Source organism: Phalacrocorax aristotelis, chromosome 3 (assembly GCF_949628215.1).
Source record: "Phalacrocorax aristotelis chromosome 3, bGulAri2.1, whole genome shotgun sequence".
Lineage (NCBI taxonomy): Eukaryota > Metazoa > Chordata > Aves > Suliformes > Phalacrocoracidae > Phalacrocorax > Phalacrocorax aristotelis.
This window is the reverse complement of record NC_134278.1, coordinates 12,817,467-12,837,317: the sequence shown is the minus strand read 5'-3', so window position 1 is coordinate 12,837,317 and position 19,851 is coordinate 12,817,467. Positions and strand designations below refer to the sequence as shown.

General features: G+C 41.4%; 1 protein-coding gene across 3 annotated transcripts in view; it reads left to right on the top strand.

Annotated features, from left to right (window-relative positions):
• VSNL1 (visinin like 1) overlaps positions 1-19,851 on the top strand; it is a 93,188-nt gene that overhangs the window by 27,384 nt on the left and 45,953 nt on the right. For all 3 annotated transcript variants that reach the window (XM_075086762.1, XM_075086760.1, XM_075086761.1), the window contains exon 2: positions 14,802-14,968. In XM_075086762.1, coding sequence (XP_074942863.1) covers positions 14,807-14,968 — 162 coding nt within the window. In that variant the 5' untranslated portion in view covers positions 14,802-14,806. The remainder of the gene's footprint in view (positions 1-14,801; positions 14,969-19,851) is intronic.

Sequence of the window (19,851 nt, the reverse complement as noted above, 5' to 3'; positions counted from 1 at the left end):
AGTCAAGGGCAACAAATGACTTGGAGATCAACTGTGATTTGGACCTTTTGTACACTATTCTGTAAAATAGCAAAGGGAATGGTGTATGTGGGCAGGCACAAACAACAGGTGAGCACAGCTGCTCTCCTTTTGGCATTGCTGACATGACAGCTGATTCTATGCGCGTGCTCTGCCTGTAGCATGTGTGCTAGTGTAAATGGACAGGAAGGCTGACAGCTTGTTAACACAGCATAGCATACCAACATCAGCGTGTTAAGTTAGATCAGAAACGCCTTATTTCCCACCTAACCTTCAGGTGCATAACAAAGCCATCCTCCTAGCATAAGTGGGGAGCAGGGGAAGGCAGGCATTTTTCGTGGACTCCAGAGGGGGAGCCTATAGATATAAGATTGATGAATTAATTTAGGTGAGCAGGGTTTCTCTGTGATGGCTTTTCTCTGTTGACAAAACAGCATGCTTTGGCACTTAGCTGGTTTGTTAGGCTCAAGTTAGCTGTCTAAATTAGGTGGGCAAGATCTCATTCAGTTGAGTCAGCTGCTTAAGCTGCCAAGTTGACCTGAGTAGCTGAAGCCATACTGGCTGATACTTGCTAAGACATCTCGTTCTGTCATTGCTGTAAGATGGTTACCAACCTGTCTGCTTAGAACTAGGTTGAAGGAACTAAAACGTTATTTCAAATGAGCCATCAAACCACTTGAGTAAAATTCTTACATTTATTCCAAACCATAAAAATCAAAAGTGATGGAAAAACTTTTCATTTCATAGTGTGATAAAGGAATTTTCATATTAAAATTATTAAGAAAACAGTTTCAGGTTTTCTCTTGTGTTTCCTTGATAGTCAGTGTTACTGCCAGTCAAATTTTAAGTATATTTTTCCTGTTCAAGCTGGTTACGTGATTCATTTGCTCACTTGTTTTTGACTGCCCCATAATGGCCAACTCAAAAGTGTAAAGCCATTGATTTCATTCTGCAGAATTATGATTCATCTTCTCAGTAATGTCTTTCCTCTGCATTTAATCATGCTCCATCTGAAGCAGTCACAAGGGATAGTTCTGACGATGGGTTTATAATGAATTTGGGGCGAGTGTTGCACCAATGGATCACTAGCCACAATGATGTAAACACTTTGTTTTGATTTTGAAAGGTTTTTAGTAAAATAAAAAGCTGTAAAGCAGTAATCTACATTCCTGCTAACTGCTTCTGTTAGTATCTCTCATAATATAGTCATGTGGTTTTTAGTAATGTAGTCGTTTAGCACATAGGTCAAAATCATCAGCTGAAATCAGCTCATTCACAGCCATCGTAGATGTGTGTGCAAAAGCGAGCAAACTCCAGAGTCTTAAGTCTTTTTCATGTAGAAATTGAATGGAAGCAAAAGATTTATGTGTTAGCTTATATTTATTTCAGTCATCACAACATTATTTATAGACCATATGCTGAGATCCCTACTCAGAGTTTTACTCCATCCTTTGTCAGTCGTAGTTGTCACAGGAGCATGAACAAGTCAAGAAAGAGACCCTATTGCTGTTTTGTGAGTTGGGAACAGAGAGGAATCAATCTAGGTGCTGATCTTGCTGCCACTACTCCCAGCAGGGGCTGGAGGAGGGCCATCCAGTGCTCGCCATGTGAATCCTCTCCCTGTGAATCCAAAGCTGTAAATGAAACTGTATCTTGCACTGCTGGACGTGGCTGCTAAGGAGGCTGTGGTGGACAGAGAGAGAGCTGGGTATTGGAAATGGGTTGGAGAAGACCAAACCTTAATATAGTATTTAGATGGTCAGAGTGAAATTTCTTATAAAGAATATTGTATTTAATAATAATAAATATTCTTCTTACTCTTTGAGGCCAAGACTTTACTTGGCTAAGAACTAGACTAAAGAGAAAGCAGAGAATGACAAGAGCATGATGAAACAATCCTGAGCAGCCTGATCTCTACAATTCAGCTACTATTTTGGTTTTGGGGGCTGGAAAAGAATGGAAAAGAGTTAATTTTTTCACTGCTTTGATGGAAGTAAATAGTAGTTCTGGAAAGACTGCCTGTATTTGGTAGACCAGCATGTTGTACTTGTAATGGCATTAATCACACCTGAATACAGGCTCTGATACATAATAATAACAATCAACTTCAGCAAATGTATGTGCTTCCTAGTGAGATCAGGGACAGCATTTTGATTCTAGGTTATCCACTGCCGATGGGCAAGGTAGGATTTTTCGTGCTTCACTTTAAGCATTTAGAAATCCTATTTCAGATCTAAGCAAGTTGCAAGGCTTCCTCTACAATCAGCAGAAAGAAAGAGACACTTGTAGAAGGTGATTCATCCAGTCTTAAAATAAGCATGCATATATTCATCCTGCCTCTTTCAGACATCTCTCTCGACATGGGGTGAATCACTGAATTTTCTGGCCATCTCCATTGACTGCTGAGGGAACAAAGACAACTGACTTTTTAAACCTAACATTCAGTGCAATTAATCCACCTTCGTAGAAAAGTAGAGCAGTATTGTTTTTGAGCTGTGATGAGGAATATGCATATAAATGAAGAGTGAAGCTTGTACCCTTAAGTAGAGCCCGATGACGTATGAGTCAGAGATGTGATCCGAAAAAGGCATGTGATCGACTCAAACCTAAATTAAAATGAATCTGGAATGTGAGCGGTAAAACTACCTCTTGGTAAGCATACCAACTTAGAGAATTTGTCTTTGCCCATATCAGGCATAAGGGTACAGTAACATTTCAAACTAACAATAAAGCAAACTGATAGCAAATAGAAGACCTGCTGTAATGCAGGTAGAGCACAGCATGTATTACTTTTTTCTAGGCAATTACAACAGAATAAATCAGTATTTATTTAAAAACAAAAATGAAGAAAAATGTGCATATATGTAAATGTGGTTAAGACAATGGCTAAAGTTTCATGCTGGTTTTGGCTGGGATAGAGTTACTTTTCTTCATAGTAGCTAGTATGGGGCTATGTTTTGGATTTGTGCTGAAAACAGTGCTGATAACACAGGGATGTGTTAGTTCGTGCTGAGCAGGGCTTACGCAGAGTCAAGGCCTTTTCTGCCCCTCACAGCCCTCACCCGTGAGCAGGCTGGGGGTGCACAAGGAGCTGGGAGGGGACACGGCTGGGACAGCTGACCCCAACTGACCAAAGGGATGTCCCATGCCATATGACATCATGCTCAGCATATAAAGCTGGGGGAAGAAGAAGGGGGGGGACACATTTGGAGTGATGGTGTTTGTCTCCCCAAGTCACCGTTACATGTGATGGAGCCCTGCCCTCCTGGGGATGGCTGAACCCCTGCCTGCCCATGGGAAGTGGTGAATGAATTCCTTGCTTTGCTTTGCTTGTGTGCGTGGCTTTTGCTTTACCTATTAAACTGTCTTTATCTCAAGCCATGAGTTTTCTCGCTTTTACTCTTCTGATTCTCTCCCCCATCCCACTGAGGGGGAGTGAGCGGGCGGCTGCGTGGTGTTCAGCTGCCTGCCAGGTTAAACCGTGAGACGTCTAAAACCCCTTATCCCTAAGCATGAACCATCAATAGTGTTTCTCTTAAAGAAAAGCAGCATTTTAATTAACACTAGTCTCTGCAAACTGACAAAAATTCTGTATCTCAGGCAGAGAAGATGTTGATTTAGTTTGGCGTAACAAAACTAGTTGGCTGTTTACAGTCTACGTAAGTGTTGTCCCATGGTTGCAGAAGAAGACTGGAACCTACTCAGGGAAACTATAATCTTCAGGCATGCCTTGTCAATCTTCCTCCAAAAGAAAGACAAGTTTGCAGCAACTATCCCAGAAGAGGTAGAATATCGAATAGTGGATAGACCTCTGAAATAGCTAAAAATTATATAATCTAATCTTTTGAAATATAAGGCTTGGAAAGTGATCATCAGTGCTGACACATAACTTGTTCTAGTGGTTATGTCCGGGAGGTTACATATCAGGGCATCCCATGAGGGGAAGCCTATTGGAAACCATATTCTATAATAAAACCTCAGAAAAATCAATCAAAAACTGTTACGTTTGATATAGGGCATAGAACAAACTTGTGACAGCAATCAAGGCTCTGATGTTGGAGCATTCTGGGTAATCAGACTAACCATTATTCAGGTGATTGAAATGGTATTCAGCATATGAATTATTACAAAAAGGCACAGTAAATGTTCTGCATGCATTTTAAGATTATTATTTACGAGGACAAAATTGGAGAGAATAGACTGGTGAAGAAAATATTCACTGCTGAAAAATGAGGCTTCTTCCTCAACTCACACCTCCTTGTTACTTACTGATGACCACAGCTGATAGAAGCTGGGCCAATAGCAAAATGAAACTATGGCAACCGATGTACTTACATGTCTGTCTGACACTTAGCATTAACAAGCATATTCTTCTCTTCAGAAATAAAGCACTAAATTCTCTAGAACATACAAGTCACCAAATTCTGTTGAAATATTGGAAAAGAAGTGGATGTGAAAAAAAAATTAAGTTTGAGTTACAGCATGCAACAAAGCCAAATGATGGAGTTAAGGAGGAAGTAAAAATTTTCTTAAGGACCACTGATTATTGAGGGCCTAAGCTTTCCGTAGAAATATGGACACTCCTTGTGGTCTAAAATGAGACTGAGAGAAAGAGCAAGCTAAAGAGGGATTTCATCCCCATCTCTCCACGTCTAAAGCTAAGTGGTAGAGCCTGGAAGCTCTTCTGGGCACTTGTGTCTTGTTGAACAACCCAGATAGTCTCTGCTTTATGCTACGTACCTCCTCCTATGTCCACCTGCAAAGGAAGAAAGCCAGCTGTGGCGTGCTGCAAGCAGTTTCCCAATCCAGATGAGAAGAGGGGGCAAAAATAAGGCCCTGCGATATACTTCAGACCATGTGTCTGCAGGTTAGTTTATATACAAGCTGCCAGCTTCAGCATCGAGCTTTGAGTAGAGCCCTACTGTGACCCACAGGGGTGCATCAACAGTGGAGCTACTGGTAAGTCTGGTATTGCCCTTGATTTTCATGTTGAAAATGTAGAGAACTCTCTTTTTCTTTTATTCCAGACTCAACAGAAAACAAATCCACACTTTCAATGTAATAAATTCACCTAGAGAAAAAAGGCCGTACACACCAGTTGTTATGTTAGAGCATCCTCCTGCTCAGCCTTTACCCTTTCAAATGTTTTTTTATTGCTTGAATCTAATTGAATATCCATCTCATTTCAAATAAAATTTAAAAATATATCTCTCTTCTTTTGCTTAAACCTCTTCTCTCCATTTATTTTTTAGTTCAGTTCGATAATTGTATTCCTTAATGTCATTACTCTTTATTTTTCCCCATTTCTTTTACACCAAGAGATTGCAGGCCTGAATCTGATCTTTGGTAAAGCCAGTAAAGTAATCTGAAATCACTGGATTTATTCCAGGTTTTGCTGTAGTGTAATATAAATCGGAACATAGCCTGTTTGTTTCACCCTTAGTTTGAGGTTTACGTTATCAGCAGTGAATTATGACTGCTTCTAACTTCAGTATGGTGTTACACAAACACAGAAATTCTTATTTTTCACTGATGGACTTGCCATCATTTTGGTATGGGAAGCATGAATTCGGTTAAAATCTCAGAATAGAGCCCTGTGTGTTGCATGAAGGAGAAAGCTGGTAGTCCAGGGTGAGTTCTGTTTCTGAGTGGGGAGAACATGTTCCTGAAGTCACTGATGGGCAATATGCCAATATTATGAAAGTATATTAACTCTACCTACACCTGGTAATCAATTTCTCCCAAAATTATTACTGAAAGGATGTCCACAGTTCTTGAGCCACATAACCGCTGAGGTTGGCAGGGACCTCTGAAGACTGTGTAGTGCAAGGGCCTTCTCAGAGCGGGGTCAGCTAGAGCAGGTCCACAGTGCTCGGCATTGCCTGGCCTCGTTTGGCTTTCACCACGTCTGGTATTCTCTGTCCTGGTGCCTCTGCCAGTGTCTGGGGTGGTGTTCCTTGCCTATATTTTTCTGCCCTGATAGTAAACACCTGGAGGTGGATTGCTTTCATCTTCCACTCCTACGGGTTGTCACAGCCCTTTTCTCTTGCTGTCAAAATGTAGACGTGGAGGGAGCTGCTGTGTGTTTGGATTCATGGGTTTTGAGAGAGGGGTTGGAGGATGGGACTGAGCTGAGTGAAGGAGTCTTTCACCCGTGGGGATTTTGGGGAGCCACAGATGCCACAACATGATGCAGTGTCCTGTCATGAAGTAAAGGCTCCTGGTTGTCACTGAAGAGGATCCAGCTGGCTGGCTTACAGGAGAGACAGTGAAGGGAGAAAGACAACTGCTGCCACCACTAGATCTTTCTAAGCTGACTGACCCCTTTTTCAGAAGATTTAATAGTTGCGTAGTACTTACTTGGTGTCAGCATATTAAAAGATCTGTGTGGTATCTGTATTGGGTTTGCATGGCAAGGTTTTGGTAGCAGGGGGACTACAGGGGTGGCTTCCGTGAGAAACTGGTAGAAGCTTCCCCCATGTCCCATAGAGCCAATGCCAGCTGGCTCCAAGACAGACCCGCCACTGGCCAAGGCTGAAACCATCAGCAACAGTGGTAGCGCTTCTGGGATAACGTATTTAAGAAGGGGAAGAAGTTGCTGTGCAACAGCAGTTGCAGCTGGAGAGAGGAGTGAGAAAATGTGAGAGGAACAACCTTCCAGACACCAAGGTCAGGGAAAAAGGAGGAGGGGGAGGAGGTGCCCCAGGCACTGGAGCAGAGATTCCCCTGCAGCCCATAGTGAAGACCGTGGTGAGGCAGGCTGTGCCCCTGCAGCCCATGGAGGGTAACGGTGCGGCAGATCCACCTGCAGCCCATGGAGGGCCCCACGCCAGAGCAGGTGGATGTGCCCAAAGGAGTCTGTGACCCCATGGGAAGCCCATGCTGGAGGAGGTTTGCTGGTAGGTTCTTGTGACCCCATGGGGGACCCACGCTGGAGCAGTTAGTGAAGGACTGTAGCCCATGGGAAGGACTCACATTGGAGAGGCTTGTGGAGGACTGTCTCCTGTGGGAGTGACCCCATGCTGGAGCAGGGGAAGAGTGTGAGGAGGCCTCCCCCTGAGGAGGAAGGAGCAGCAGAGACAACGTGTGGTGAACTGACCACAACCCCCACTCCCCATCCCTCTGTGCTGCTGTGGGGAGGAGGTAGAGAAATCAGGAGTAAAGTTAAGCCTGGGAAGAAGGGAGCATTGGGGGGAAGGTGTTTTAAGATTTGTTTTTTATTTCTCATTACCCTACTCTGATTTTGACTGGCAATAAATTAAATTAATCTCCCCAAGTCGAGTCTGTTTTGCCTATGACAGTAACTGGTGAGTGATCTCTCCCTGTCCTGATCTCAACGCATGAGCCTTTCATTGTATTTTCTCTCCCTGCCCAGCTGAGGAGGAGAGTGACAGAGCAGCTTTGGTGGGCACCTGGTGTCCAGCCAGGGTCAACCCACCACGGTATCATGCAACAGTACCAAAATATTCTCCTCTACAGTGTCTTCATCTTTTGCACATATTGGGGGATAAAAGGGCTTTCCCCATCCGGTGTGGTTCTACTACTCAAGTTATAGGACAGGGCTCGGGGTCATCCCTGTTTCATGCAAGCTGGCTAGAAATTTTGTTGACACTTGATGTGAGGAGGTTCTTCACAAGTTCCCTAGGAAGAATAGAATCATAGAACAGTTTGGGCTGGAAGGGACCTTTAAAGATTATCTAGTGTAACTGCCGCTACCATGGGCAGGGACATCTTTTAATAGACAAGGTTGCTCAAAGCCCAGTTCAACCTGACCTTGAAGACTTCCAGGGATGGGGTATCCACAACTCCTCTGGGCAACTTGTTCCAGTGTCCCACTACCCTCCACTATAAAACAAATTTCTTCCTTATGTCCAATCTAAATCTACCCTCTTTCAGTTTAAAACTGTTGCCCCTTGTCCTGTCACTACAGGCCTTGGTAAAAAGTCTCTCTCTGTCTTTCTTACAAGCCCCCTTTAATTATTGAAAGTCTACAATAAGGTCTCCCTGCAGCCACCTTTTCTCCAGCCTGAACAACCCCAACTCTCTCAGCCTTGCTTCGCAGGAGAGGTGTTGCAGCCTTCTGATCATTTTTGTGGCCCTCCTCTGGACCCACTCCGACAGCTTAATGTCTTTCTTGTACTGGGGACCCCAGTATCCCCAGGTCCTTCTCTGCAGAGCTGCTCTTAATCCATTCATTGCCCAGTCTGTATTGATACTGGGGATTGCCCTGACCCAGGTGCAGGACCTTGCACTTAGCCTTGTTTAACTTCATGAGGTTTGCATGGACCCATTTCTCCAGCCTGCCAATGTGCCTCTGAATGGTATCCCTTCCCTCTAGCATATCAACTGCACCACTCAGCTTGGTGGCATCTGCCATTGAAGCACTGCTGTTGAACAAGGTAATTTTAGTTGTAGCCTTTGGTTCGGTTGGGAAAATTCCTTTTCTCTTCCATGTGTACTGTTCCTCGCATACTTACTCGTGTGGAGCGTTGGGTATGAGATCATTGGGGTTTTTGTGTGTGGAAGACAGGCTACAGTGCTGGATTTCTTCTTCTGTGAAACAGTAAGTGTATTTGAAGGAATGAAGCATCTGTGCAGCTTGATAGCCTGCCTTTATCTATCCTTCATGCTGACATTAGTAGAGAAAAGGCAGCGTCAGAAGTAGCCTGAGGAGAAAGGAACAATGCTGGGAGTTTTCAGGAGTTATAGTTATTATCAGCACACAGCTGGAAATTTGATAAACAGCCTGCTCAAAAATAATATGAAAATTATTCTGTTACTGTAGATTATACACATAGTTCTCTGCTTTCCACAGCATTTAGTTGTTTTGGGTTTTGTTACCCCTATATATGTATGTATGGTGGAGTCTATACAGTGTTTAATGTACCATTTATAGATTTGGTTGTGTCAAAGATTGCAAAGACACCCACCACACTTGCCTGCTCAGTGCCTGGATTTCACATGTATTCCCCAGGAGTCAGCACGTTCATGTGGGAGCTTGTGGGCTGGGAGTGGGCAGAGGGGTGGGGATGAAGCACAGCTTTCCTTCCAACCTAATGAGTGCCTGCCAGCACAGCTGAGCTGGCAAAGTGAGTGTTGTCATTTGCTTCTGGCATAGTCCACATGACTCATTCCTGTTTCCCAGAGCCAGGGAAGAGCAAGAAAAACATGCACCATACAAGGGAACTCATTTAATGCACAGACCTCATGAGGCTGCGGAGATGTTGGTTGACTAGCCCCTTCGTCTCATGCAGGATTACTGGGAAATCAAGAGCATGATCAGGGGCAGGTGTCAGAGCAGCCAAAATATACTGAGATGCTGGGATAGTCCTGTTCAGTTAGGTGCCTGTACCCAGGGGCGTAAGGCGAATCTCCCTGCACTCCTGGAGTCAGGGAGGGGAGGGAGGTGACTGCAGTACCTCTTCTCCAAATAATCCTTTGGATGAGCCCTTTTTCTCTCAGCTACCTGTGGAGGGAATTTAGTGAAACTAGGCAGCTACTGTGGATACCAAAAGATAGGCGGGATGACTGCCCCAATTCCCCCTATTTCACAGAATCACTGAGGTTGGAGGGAGCCTCCGGAGATGCTCTAGTCCAACCCCCTGCTCAAACAGGGTCAGCTACAGATGATTGCTTGGAGCTGTGTCCCGTTGGGTTTTGAGTGTCTTCAGGGATGGAGACTCCACAGCTCCTCACCTCCCTCAGTCTGCTGGCAACACTTCTTTTAATGCAACTTGAAAAGAAAATGGTTTTATATAACTGGGTTTAAGGAAAGCAAGTAAAATGGCACAGAACTGGGTTTTTAAGGACTTGATTGGACACTGTTGGCACTGTCTTGTCAAAGGGATTTGGGTCCATTTTCAGCACAAATATGACATCTTTGGCAGCACTCAGTTTACTCTTCCTTAGGAACAGCCAGAGTTATATTTGTTTGCGCTTGGTCCCTTTGAACATTGAACACTTGCCGAGGAAGCCAAAGGGGAACAGAGAGGAGTGGAAAGAGGAAGCAGGTGGTGACGGAGCTGTGTTAGCAACTCCGTTTTGGGGGTGTTTTGAAGTTGTTAAACAGCAAACAAGCTTCTGTAAGTCATGTTTTGCTATTGAACTTTAACTTCTTTTTTCTTCTTCTTAAGTTTTTAATAAAATTTTAGTTTGTAAAACTCTGGCCGTTTAGTACTGGCAAGCCAAGTGGGAGAGGCAGACCTGACAAACCTATGCAGGAACTGCTGTAAAATATTCCAGGGAAAAGTCCCTGCTATTGGCCAGGGGGTTTGGATGATGATTGTGTGGAGAGCAGAAAGCTTTTGAAACAGCACAAGCAAGTGTGGGACACATGATAGCATTGCAGGAAAGATAATCAAATGAAAGATATAAACAGGGAAGAACTGTATAAAACCAGGTATGGTCTTAAAACTGTGGGAAATGTCTTCCTCTTCCTGCATCTGACTTAATGCCTGTTACCTCCAAAGCCCCCAGTAAATCATCATAAAATCAGTTTCCTAAGCTATGCTGCTGAGTCATTTTAGAGTAACTTCCAGCTGCTGCTGCAGCCCTTTCCTGCTTCCCGGGCTAGCTGGTGTGGACCTCCTGAGATCCAGCGAGGAAAAGAGCAGGCAGATACATCCTCATATTGTCCCTGCCTGCTGTGGGCACAGCCCGGACTGCTTCAGGGTGGGGATTGGTTGTTTAATAAAACTCCATCTTTTAAATCTGACCCTCCTCTCAACCTGTAAAAGCAGCAGTTAAGGTGTTAATGAAGTACTAAAGTACTGCTACACTAAGCATTTCTGAAAAGCTGATTTCTCTGGGTAGGTGACAGCCTCTTTGCAGCATTTCAGCCAAGAGGATATGTTTTTAAACTCAACCTTCATTCCTGTTGCTACTTGTGGCGCAACAGTAGAGTTTTAGTGTTTTTCTTGATCTCTAATCTGCATTGTGTTGCCCTTGCTAATATTACTAAGCGTCCTCCTGCCAGAGTAATCTCGCTGGGAACAGTCTTAACACCTTTACTGATGCTAAGAGCCACCCACATACCTGGTTCCTTGTTTATCGTGAATCTCCCCCCATGATGGTTTGGAATTGAAGCACGTTGCTTTTTTGTTTGGGGTTTATTTTTTTGTTTTTTCCCTTTGTTGATTTTCGCCAATCAGAAAACGCAACAGAAGATGAATAGCAGTGCTTGGATTGTCACATCGTGTGGTTCGAAGCATGGAAGTTGGAAGCAAATTTATAGTTTAAAAGAATAAAATTTACTAAACAAAGAAATGCTTGCAGAGTGACCTTTCCTCCTCTTGAAAACTTAGTGATTGTGCAGCTGTTCTGTTCTGTCTTTTCCTAATGTATATTCATAGATTTTCACAAGGAAAAAACATGTTTGGGAAACCGTGATTGTAAGTTAATTAAAAATAGTTTTCATTTTAGAAAATTAAATGTGTTGGCAGCGGCATACTCATTGCTAATGGGTGATTGTACTTTTTCAATAATAATAACAGATTCAATGAAACTCTAGAAGATGTTAGAATATGATTAACTAGATAATCTATGTATTTGAGTTTTTATTCCCAAATAAGCCGGATCTCCCAGAGCCAGAAGTGTGAGTTTATATTTGATAATTATATGAGACTCTTGAGCTTTCTTGCAGATTGTAATTCAATTCCATAAGAACTTTAAAACGAGAAGAAAGAATGAGTGTCTCTAATTACAGGAAGGCATTGTGACCGGTTTGGTCAGCTTGTTCAGTCCCTCACCTCAAACAGAACTTGGCAGATTATGCACTGCAATGTGCTGGAGCAGCAAATAAGAGTACAGAACCCAGCAGTCCCAGTTTATACCTTCCTCAGATACTGGTTTGGTTCTGTGGGAAAAATAGTTTCTGAAAGTGTTTATCAAGATGTCAGCTGTGGTTTTCATCTACTAGAGGATATTATGCGGTGAGGTACATCAGGGATGGCCGGAAGGTGTTTGGGACTTCTTGGACAACCTATGGCAGAACCAGCAGCTGACCAAAACCAGCGACCTGTGTCACAGAGGCAGAAAACTGGTGTCTTGTTTCTCCAAATCTGATGATAGAAAAGTTTATGTGCAGATATGTTTGTCCAGCTCTTTATTCATGTATACACATGTGCAGACACACTCCATTTTCTATAGTGTTTTATGTCCACATTACTGAAAACAACATAGCTAACTTCGGAAGATGGTGCTGAGATTCACAGTTCTGTCTGCTTCCACCGCTGTGTAGCACCAAGTCCAAGGGCTGTAAAGCTAACGTGATAAATGCAGAAACGTTGCTATTACAGAAAATTTGCCAGTCAAAACTACCTGATTTTTGCCCACTGAAGATGCTTTTTTTCATGTGTAAGTGTCATTGAGTTAAATACTAATGGGGATAAGAATCCAAGTGAAAAGAGTCGAGTAAAAGCACACTTGGCTAAATTAAGAGAGCCAGAAGATGCCTTATGAATCTACCTAAGGTAGTTACTATAATTGCTGAGAATCTTTAAGGGTGCTCTGGATCTTAAGAAAAACACCTTATGACTGCAAAGGGTACCAACTGTTTAAAGGAAAGAAATTAAAAAGGGGAAATAAAAAGGCCCCTTAAATATTAAACCAAATAAACCAGTCTATTTTTTCACTTAAAAGCTATCAGAGTTAGAGCTAGAGAAATATCTGTATTAGTATACTTCAGTTTCTATGGGATTTAAATTCAGATTATGCCAAGTTAGGTCAATGTCATATATGAGAAGATGGAGACTTCAAAGATAAGGCTGGGGCATTTGTTCTAAATGCTATAAATTGCAAACCGATTGTTTAGTCAAAACAACTAATTTCTGGACATCTGCATGTACAATTAGACCTGTGGCAATTAACTGAAAGGTTGAAATCTCCCATATTTGTGCTAAATTTACCAAAACTTTTGGATGGGAGCTTGGCAAAGCTGCAAAGTAAATTTAGAGCAAGTAGTGTGCTGCCCTTAATTAATAGCTGGGTGAGTCCTTGTAGCAAGTTCTTGTCGTTCAGAGAGGATACAGGGCCTCGAGCAAGAAAGGCCAATGGCATCTCCCAGCATTGGTAGAGGAAGGATGTGCAGAGCCTGGGGAAGGAGGCTTTGCTTGCTGGAAGCACCCCAAGAAATGGTGGCCCACTTCCACCTCCAATTACGTCTATGCACAGCACAGTGCGCTTGTCTAACAGCCGTGTCCCAAAGGTATTGAGGCATTTCTGGCTGGAGTTTCTAGCCCGATGTGCATTTTGTATTTTCTGATGACAAATTTCCCAACTTTGTGCCAGCTAAATGCTTTGACCTAAGACACCTTCCTTCTCGGTGTTGGGGATGTTTGTGTGGCCAAGTCATGTGCTGTCTTGGCAAAGGAGTTGGCTGCCAGCCCTGGTTGTCCTGGTGGGCTGGGGGCTGTGACAGGGGGTGAGGACAGACGGGGAGGGACTTTGCTGAAGGCGGGAGGGACCATGAGATGTTTCAGGAAGAGACCTGGTGCTGCTGGTAGTATGGCACCAGGGGATGTGCTGGTCACACATAAACCAGCAGGAATAGTTAACTTTGTGTCTGCTCCAGGAAGTTTCCCATAAACGAAGCTATATAAATATATTGATTCATTGGAACAGAGCAAAGTATGTCCTTCTGAGGAGAAAGAAACTTCCCCTTCAAAATGGGAAGATGCCAAAAGCAATAGATTAATACCAGGAATGGGTGGTGATATGGACTAGAAATGAGTGCGTTCAGTGTGGTTCTGTCATTAGAGATAGACGCTATACTGGAAGATAAAAATGAAAATGTTAAGCTAGGCTCAGGAAAGAAATTATTCATCACTTTGCAGTTCTCTACAGGACAGGTTAAGTACTGTCTGTCACCTGATTAAAAAAAACCCTGAAAGACATCTCTCATGAAACAAAATGTAGTAGAATGGGAAAAGGTTAAAACAAAAGGATTTCCAAAAGTTCTGTCAAAGAACATCTTTGGCCAAACGTCAAAGGAAGTACTGAAATTATTGTATTTACCTATACACACATGCATATTTTGTGTTGCTATATGTTTTACACTTAATATTTGTAAGTATTTATACAAAATGTGTATAACATGTTGTGGGTATTTCCAGTGTTAACAGTGATGTGATATAAACCATCTACTGTGTATCAGTTATACACTAAATATATTTGTATAAATATATGCATATATATGTATATATACATCTGTATGTGCATATATATAAAAATTACATTTGTTTTTACAGTTTGGTTTCATCATTTTTTGAGACCAAGCATGTGTACTCTCGTCTTGCTTCCTCCCAGTGGCTCATCTAGTGCTGTACGTTACAAGCCTGTCTCTCCACAGCCTTGTACCTGTGAGGAGCAGCTGCTAATATGGGTGTTGTATCAGGAGAGATTTTTGAGACAAAGATAGAGAGGAATTCTGTGGACATCCCTGAATCTGTGAAAAGTTTTTGTTAAATTTGAAGGAGAAGTGAAGTCATCTTTTTCAGCCTTAGTGTAAAATAAAGCTAGAATGTACCTAACCTGAAGGAAAATGAGCAGTCTATCTCCAGGCCTTAGGACTCCTAAATGAAAGAAGAATGTTGTCTTTTTCACCATTTCAGCCTCTAATATTCAAACATAGCTTAGGTTCCTGTTCACTAGCGAATCCGTGAAGTTGCGTTTGACTAAAAGCAGCAGTGAGTACGAAACAAGTGATGCGTTCGAGCTTGTCGCTAATTCCAGTTTAAAATGTTCACAGCAACCTGGCTAACTGTATTAATTTATTTCTTCTTAAGGCAGAATGGGGAAACAGAACAGCAAGCTGGCCCCTGAGGTGATGGAGGATCTGGTGAAGAGCACGGAGTTCAATGAACACGAGCTAAAACAGTGGTACAAAGGATTTCTAAAGGACTGTCCGAGTGGTAGACTGAACCTTGAGGAGTTTCAGCAGCTCTACGTTAAAGTAAGTTATTTATCAAGTTCTTATTATATGGTCATAGAAAAGGTTGCGAAGTAATGTAAAGCGAACATATGGTCAACAGCTGCCATTCATTTAGACTAAGGAATGCCTGTGCTAGAAGCAGCAGTGGTGAAGACAAGGAGATAAATGGGAAGTGCTACCCGCACCATACCGGCAATTCGCATAGCTACCGCGACCAGAACTAAAAGTTTAGGAAAAAAGCTGGGATTTACTCCCAGGAAGTGTGCTCTCCGCACCCTGTAATTTATGGGCATCTTTCACCTTCAAAGAGTGTTTGTCGTCCTGTTCGATAAACCTCACTGTACCTGTGTAATACCACTGGAATATAAACCATGTGATTGCTGGACCTACTCATATAAAAGACCGTCCTTCTTTTGGTTTCAGCAAAAATGGTGAAGTTTCATAGCAGTACGTCCTGCACATAAATTATTCACTGTGCACAAAGGATTTCTTTCTCTAGATTTTTAAGTATTGCCTTTATTTTTTCCCTACTGCCTCTTTGCCTTTGTTATATATGAAGGAAAACCAGGGTGCTCGGTTTATTTTCTTCTTATTTTTCATTATTTCATCAAGTTCAGTGTAGTTTTTTCCTTACATTCATTATGTGTTTATCCTGTAACAAGAAGAGCGTGGGGGCAGCGTAAGAAGTGTATTCATGTTACAAAGATAATTATATTTTAATTCAGAATCGAGTGTCTGCCTAAAGGTCAGAGACTTCAAAGTAATTTTAATTAGGAAAAATATTGGATGGCAATGATGAACAGTAGGATCAGAATAGTTCATAAATACAGTGTGAGGCTGAATACAAATAAAAAAGCCTTTCAAATATAAGTAGCTAATATTGAGCACACTGACAATTTCTGCAGACAAGTAGGACTGTCTTTTCCCTTAAACGCATGGTACAGTCCTTTCCTAAATTTCTTCAGCCTTGAACCAGACTACTCTGCAAATTACTACCTAGCCCCTTTTTCCTCCTGATGAATGGTCTAACAAAAACTGCTAACTCCAACTTACATAAATAAGCTTCTGTCTCCATATTTTCATATTTATGGCTCAAGATTTTGCCTCACAATCCTTTTCTTAAGAAACAACTGACTTTGTAATAACTGTATTTTCAGATGAAAAAATGTTTACTGCCTCAGGTATTGTGCTTGTTATTCACTGATAATTTATAGCTTCCATTTTAAATGGTACTTGGTGCACATCCGCGAAGATCAGACATCTAATCATTTCTCTTACAAGTTCTGGGAAAGTGAATGGTCTTTACAAAATAACTGTTTGTAATGAAGTACATCAACTCTTTAACTCTTTAGAAATCATCATGTTCTTACTGGCAAATCACAGCAAAGGGATTAATTTTTTTTTAATGATTTTGTGTGTTGTGGATAAAGGTATCTTCTGAAAATAGGTTGGAACTGTTAGGACATCCTCCCTTCAAAGGGATGTTTGAAGTGTTCACAGATATTTCACAAGATACTTTACTCATGAAGAAATATCGGAGAGTAAATTCAATATCATGTTTACAAAAATGGTAGTGCAAAAAACAACACGAAGAGCAGAGGATTATTTTGCTCTTGAAATTTGGAGACAGCTCTGTAGTCTTACTAAGCTGCAATATCTGGCTTTTACTTCAATGGCCTCATATGTTTTTAGATATGCACATCAAATAAGATTGTCTCCCTTGCTTTGGTAGTTGTGGGTTTTGAGATCTGCTCTGTAATGGTACTGTCATACATTTAGTCCAGTTTATTGTCATTCTATATGTAATGTCTATATACCGGGCTAAATGCTAATTTTGCAGAGAAGAAATACAATTAGCTGTAGTAAATCCAGAGCTTTACTTCTCCTTCTGTCACAGAAATGCTTGTAAAATAATGGCCCTGGGCTCTCCGAGGAGCTAATAGTCTAAGTGCTGTCACTGGTGGCGACTTCTCCTATGTAGGCCATTCTGCCTGCCCTGGCTGCTGGCTGCAGACAAAGCCTCAGAGGCGAAATTTGATCTTTCCAGGAGGAGCCACCAGCAGGAGACCCAAATCATTGTGATTACATTAACAGCATTTCAGTTCCTCTAATGCATATTCAAGGTGAAAATGTATGAAGCGTGTATTGATTAATAATTCCTCTGCATGAACTTGTAGTCGAGAGGGATGACATTTTATGTCTTGGTCTGAACTGGATTCTATTAAAGAAGATTTCCATCAATAAATATATTTGGAAAAGAAATACAAGACTTATCTTCAGTTCAGATATACATTTTCTTAAGATGACACAGTTTCTTTATTCATGAGAGTTGTGTGGTGCACATTCACGTTGGATTGATAAAAGGCCATTGGCCATCAGACTAAGATACAAAGAAAGCTCTTTCACTCACGCACAATAGAAAATACCCTTAACTTAAAGAGCAAAAACATTTTAGGCTGTATCGGGGCATTATTTTGAGGTGAATTTCCTGGTTATCTCCACTTACTGCTCTTCCTTCATAATTACAGAGTGGGGTGCACAGTCTTGGGGCACAGAAACTGCATCTGGATTAAATGTAACCAGAATATGTGTCCTGGGATCGCACCTAAGGTATTACTATATCTAATGTCTGGTAATAAGCTAGAGTTGGTCTGAAATAAAAAAAAAGAAAACATGTGTGATGGTAATGTCAGGTCCTCAACACTAACTCTTCCTCTTTACGTATTTGCATCAATTGTACTGTGCTGTTTACTGATGTAGATGAAGACTGTATTGACTAAAGGGGGAACTACTCTAGCTTGGCTTGGAAGCCTTTGCTATTGAAGTTTCCATCACAAATACGAATCACACAGTGCTTAAAATAAATAGCAGTTACACAAACGGACTCTGCACTTTTAGTGGAAGTGTCTATTAAAATGTTTAGTCAAGAACACCTCATTTAAATAAGCAGCTAATAGGCAGAAGTATACTTTACGTTGTTGCATATTTAGCATTGTCTGCAGACCTAATGGGTTCAGTGAAAAATATTGGTACATTTTTGGGTGGATATATTCTTCTTGGGATCCAGAATCTGTGGCAAGCTTTTAGGGCTCATGTTACCCTCCATGTCACGGAACGAAGTGAACGCTTCAGTGGTTTTTAAAATAGTTTGTTAAAGAACTGTTTATATACCATAAGCCCAGAGCCACAGAGAGCCCTCAATGCTGAAACACTGGGTTAGCTGCCCAGGCAGCCTGCACAGAGTTTGGGAGGGGGAGGCGTTTGTGGATACTGTTCTGAGAAAGCTGAAACTCAAGCCAGCATGTTGTAAACAAATGTGCCAATACAAAACCACAAGGTTTTGCTTAGGACAGAAATTTGTATTAAGTTCTACATTTCTCCGGGGTATATGCATCTGTTTTCCTTTGGGAGTTGCATCTTTCAAACCTCTCCTGTAGAGAACTATCTAGGACATTAGAATTCAAAGCAAAATCAAGTGACTGATGTCACATTATAGCATCGGACAGTCTGGAACCTGCAGTTTCCATCTTCAGAGTGATATCCTAACAAGCTTAATCCTTCCTTGCTTTCTTAATTTTCCTCTTTTCTACCCTGAAAGGTCCTTAATTATTTTATCTTACATAAAACATCATTCGTATTTTGGGCAGAGAGCTGAAGGAATTAATTTGCAAAAGTGTCATTAAAATAGAATATACCAGTAAAACATTCTGGACTGTTCCTATCATTCCTTAGGGTTTCTTGCAGTCTAGAGGGCCAAACGCATCTCCCTTCAGATCTTTTGAATTCACTGTGTTTAGATGAATATGCCCTAGAGTGTGTAAGTGTGCATAATCAGTGCTAATGTTCACAGGAATTATGCATGTTTATTAAGTGGAAAATAGGCTTCTATATTGTGATACTTCTTGGAACTGGGTCACTGAACATGAGAAGCATATCCTCTGGATTAATAACAGAAACAAGCACCAATGGTCCTTTAACTGGAAGGGTAAGGTTGGGAGTGATCATGATATAATGCTAGCATTAAATAAAGTAATTTGGTTTGTAAATTTATTGCAGATCTATTATTTAGCTATTTTTTGGGATTTTATAGATAACATTTAAATTAAAAAAAAAAAAGTAATGTCATTTGATTAATTACAATCAAACGGTTTGTCATATTTTTGGCTTCAATCTCACGTTTCCTGCCTTGAAGGGAATTGATTTCTACTCCCTCATTTTAATATGTGTAGAACAAAAGAATCTCAAAAATCTATTGAAATTTAAGTGGGTGTATTTGCAGCCTCTTCTTCTCTATGCAGATTTTCAAGACAGACTAGTGTCTTTCTAAAGATGGCACAGAGCTCCTCAAAATGTTAGGTTAGAGCTGCTTTTCAGGCTTTCAGTGCCTGTGAAGAAGTGGGATTCCAGAACAGCACAGCTGTGTTCCCAGATGCCTCTAACATAGATGCAGTTGCACTGGCAGAAACTGATTTTCCTGGGATCATCTCTTTTAACTGGAAGAGCTGTGCTGGTTTTATGAGTGTGGTTTGGCCGCTTAAGTTCTCCCTGTAACAGGAGTACTTTTTAGTTATATTATACCAATGTTAGGTATATTATACCTAATATAATTAATATATTTAGGTATATTGAACCAATCCTGTATTGCTAAAGAACAACAGCATGTTTGGAAGTCAGGCAGATTATCGAAAATACTGATGTATCTACTCATACAATGATTTTAGCCCATGCTGTTGCTGCCTTCCAGAAGATCACATCTGCGGTGCTAGCAGTCTTCCTGGACAATACAACAGTATGTTTGTTGGATGCACCACCTAAAATTAACTGCAACGTGGAAAACATTACGTGTATTTATTTATAAAAATCCTTAAACAGGTTAATAATACTGTGTTACTGAATTTTTAAAA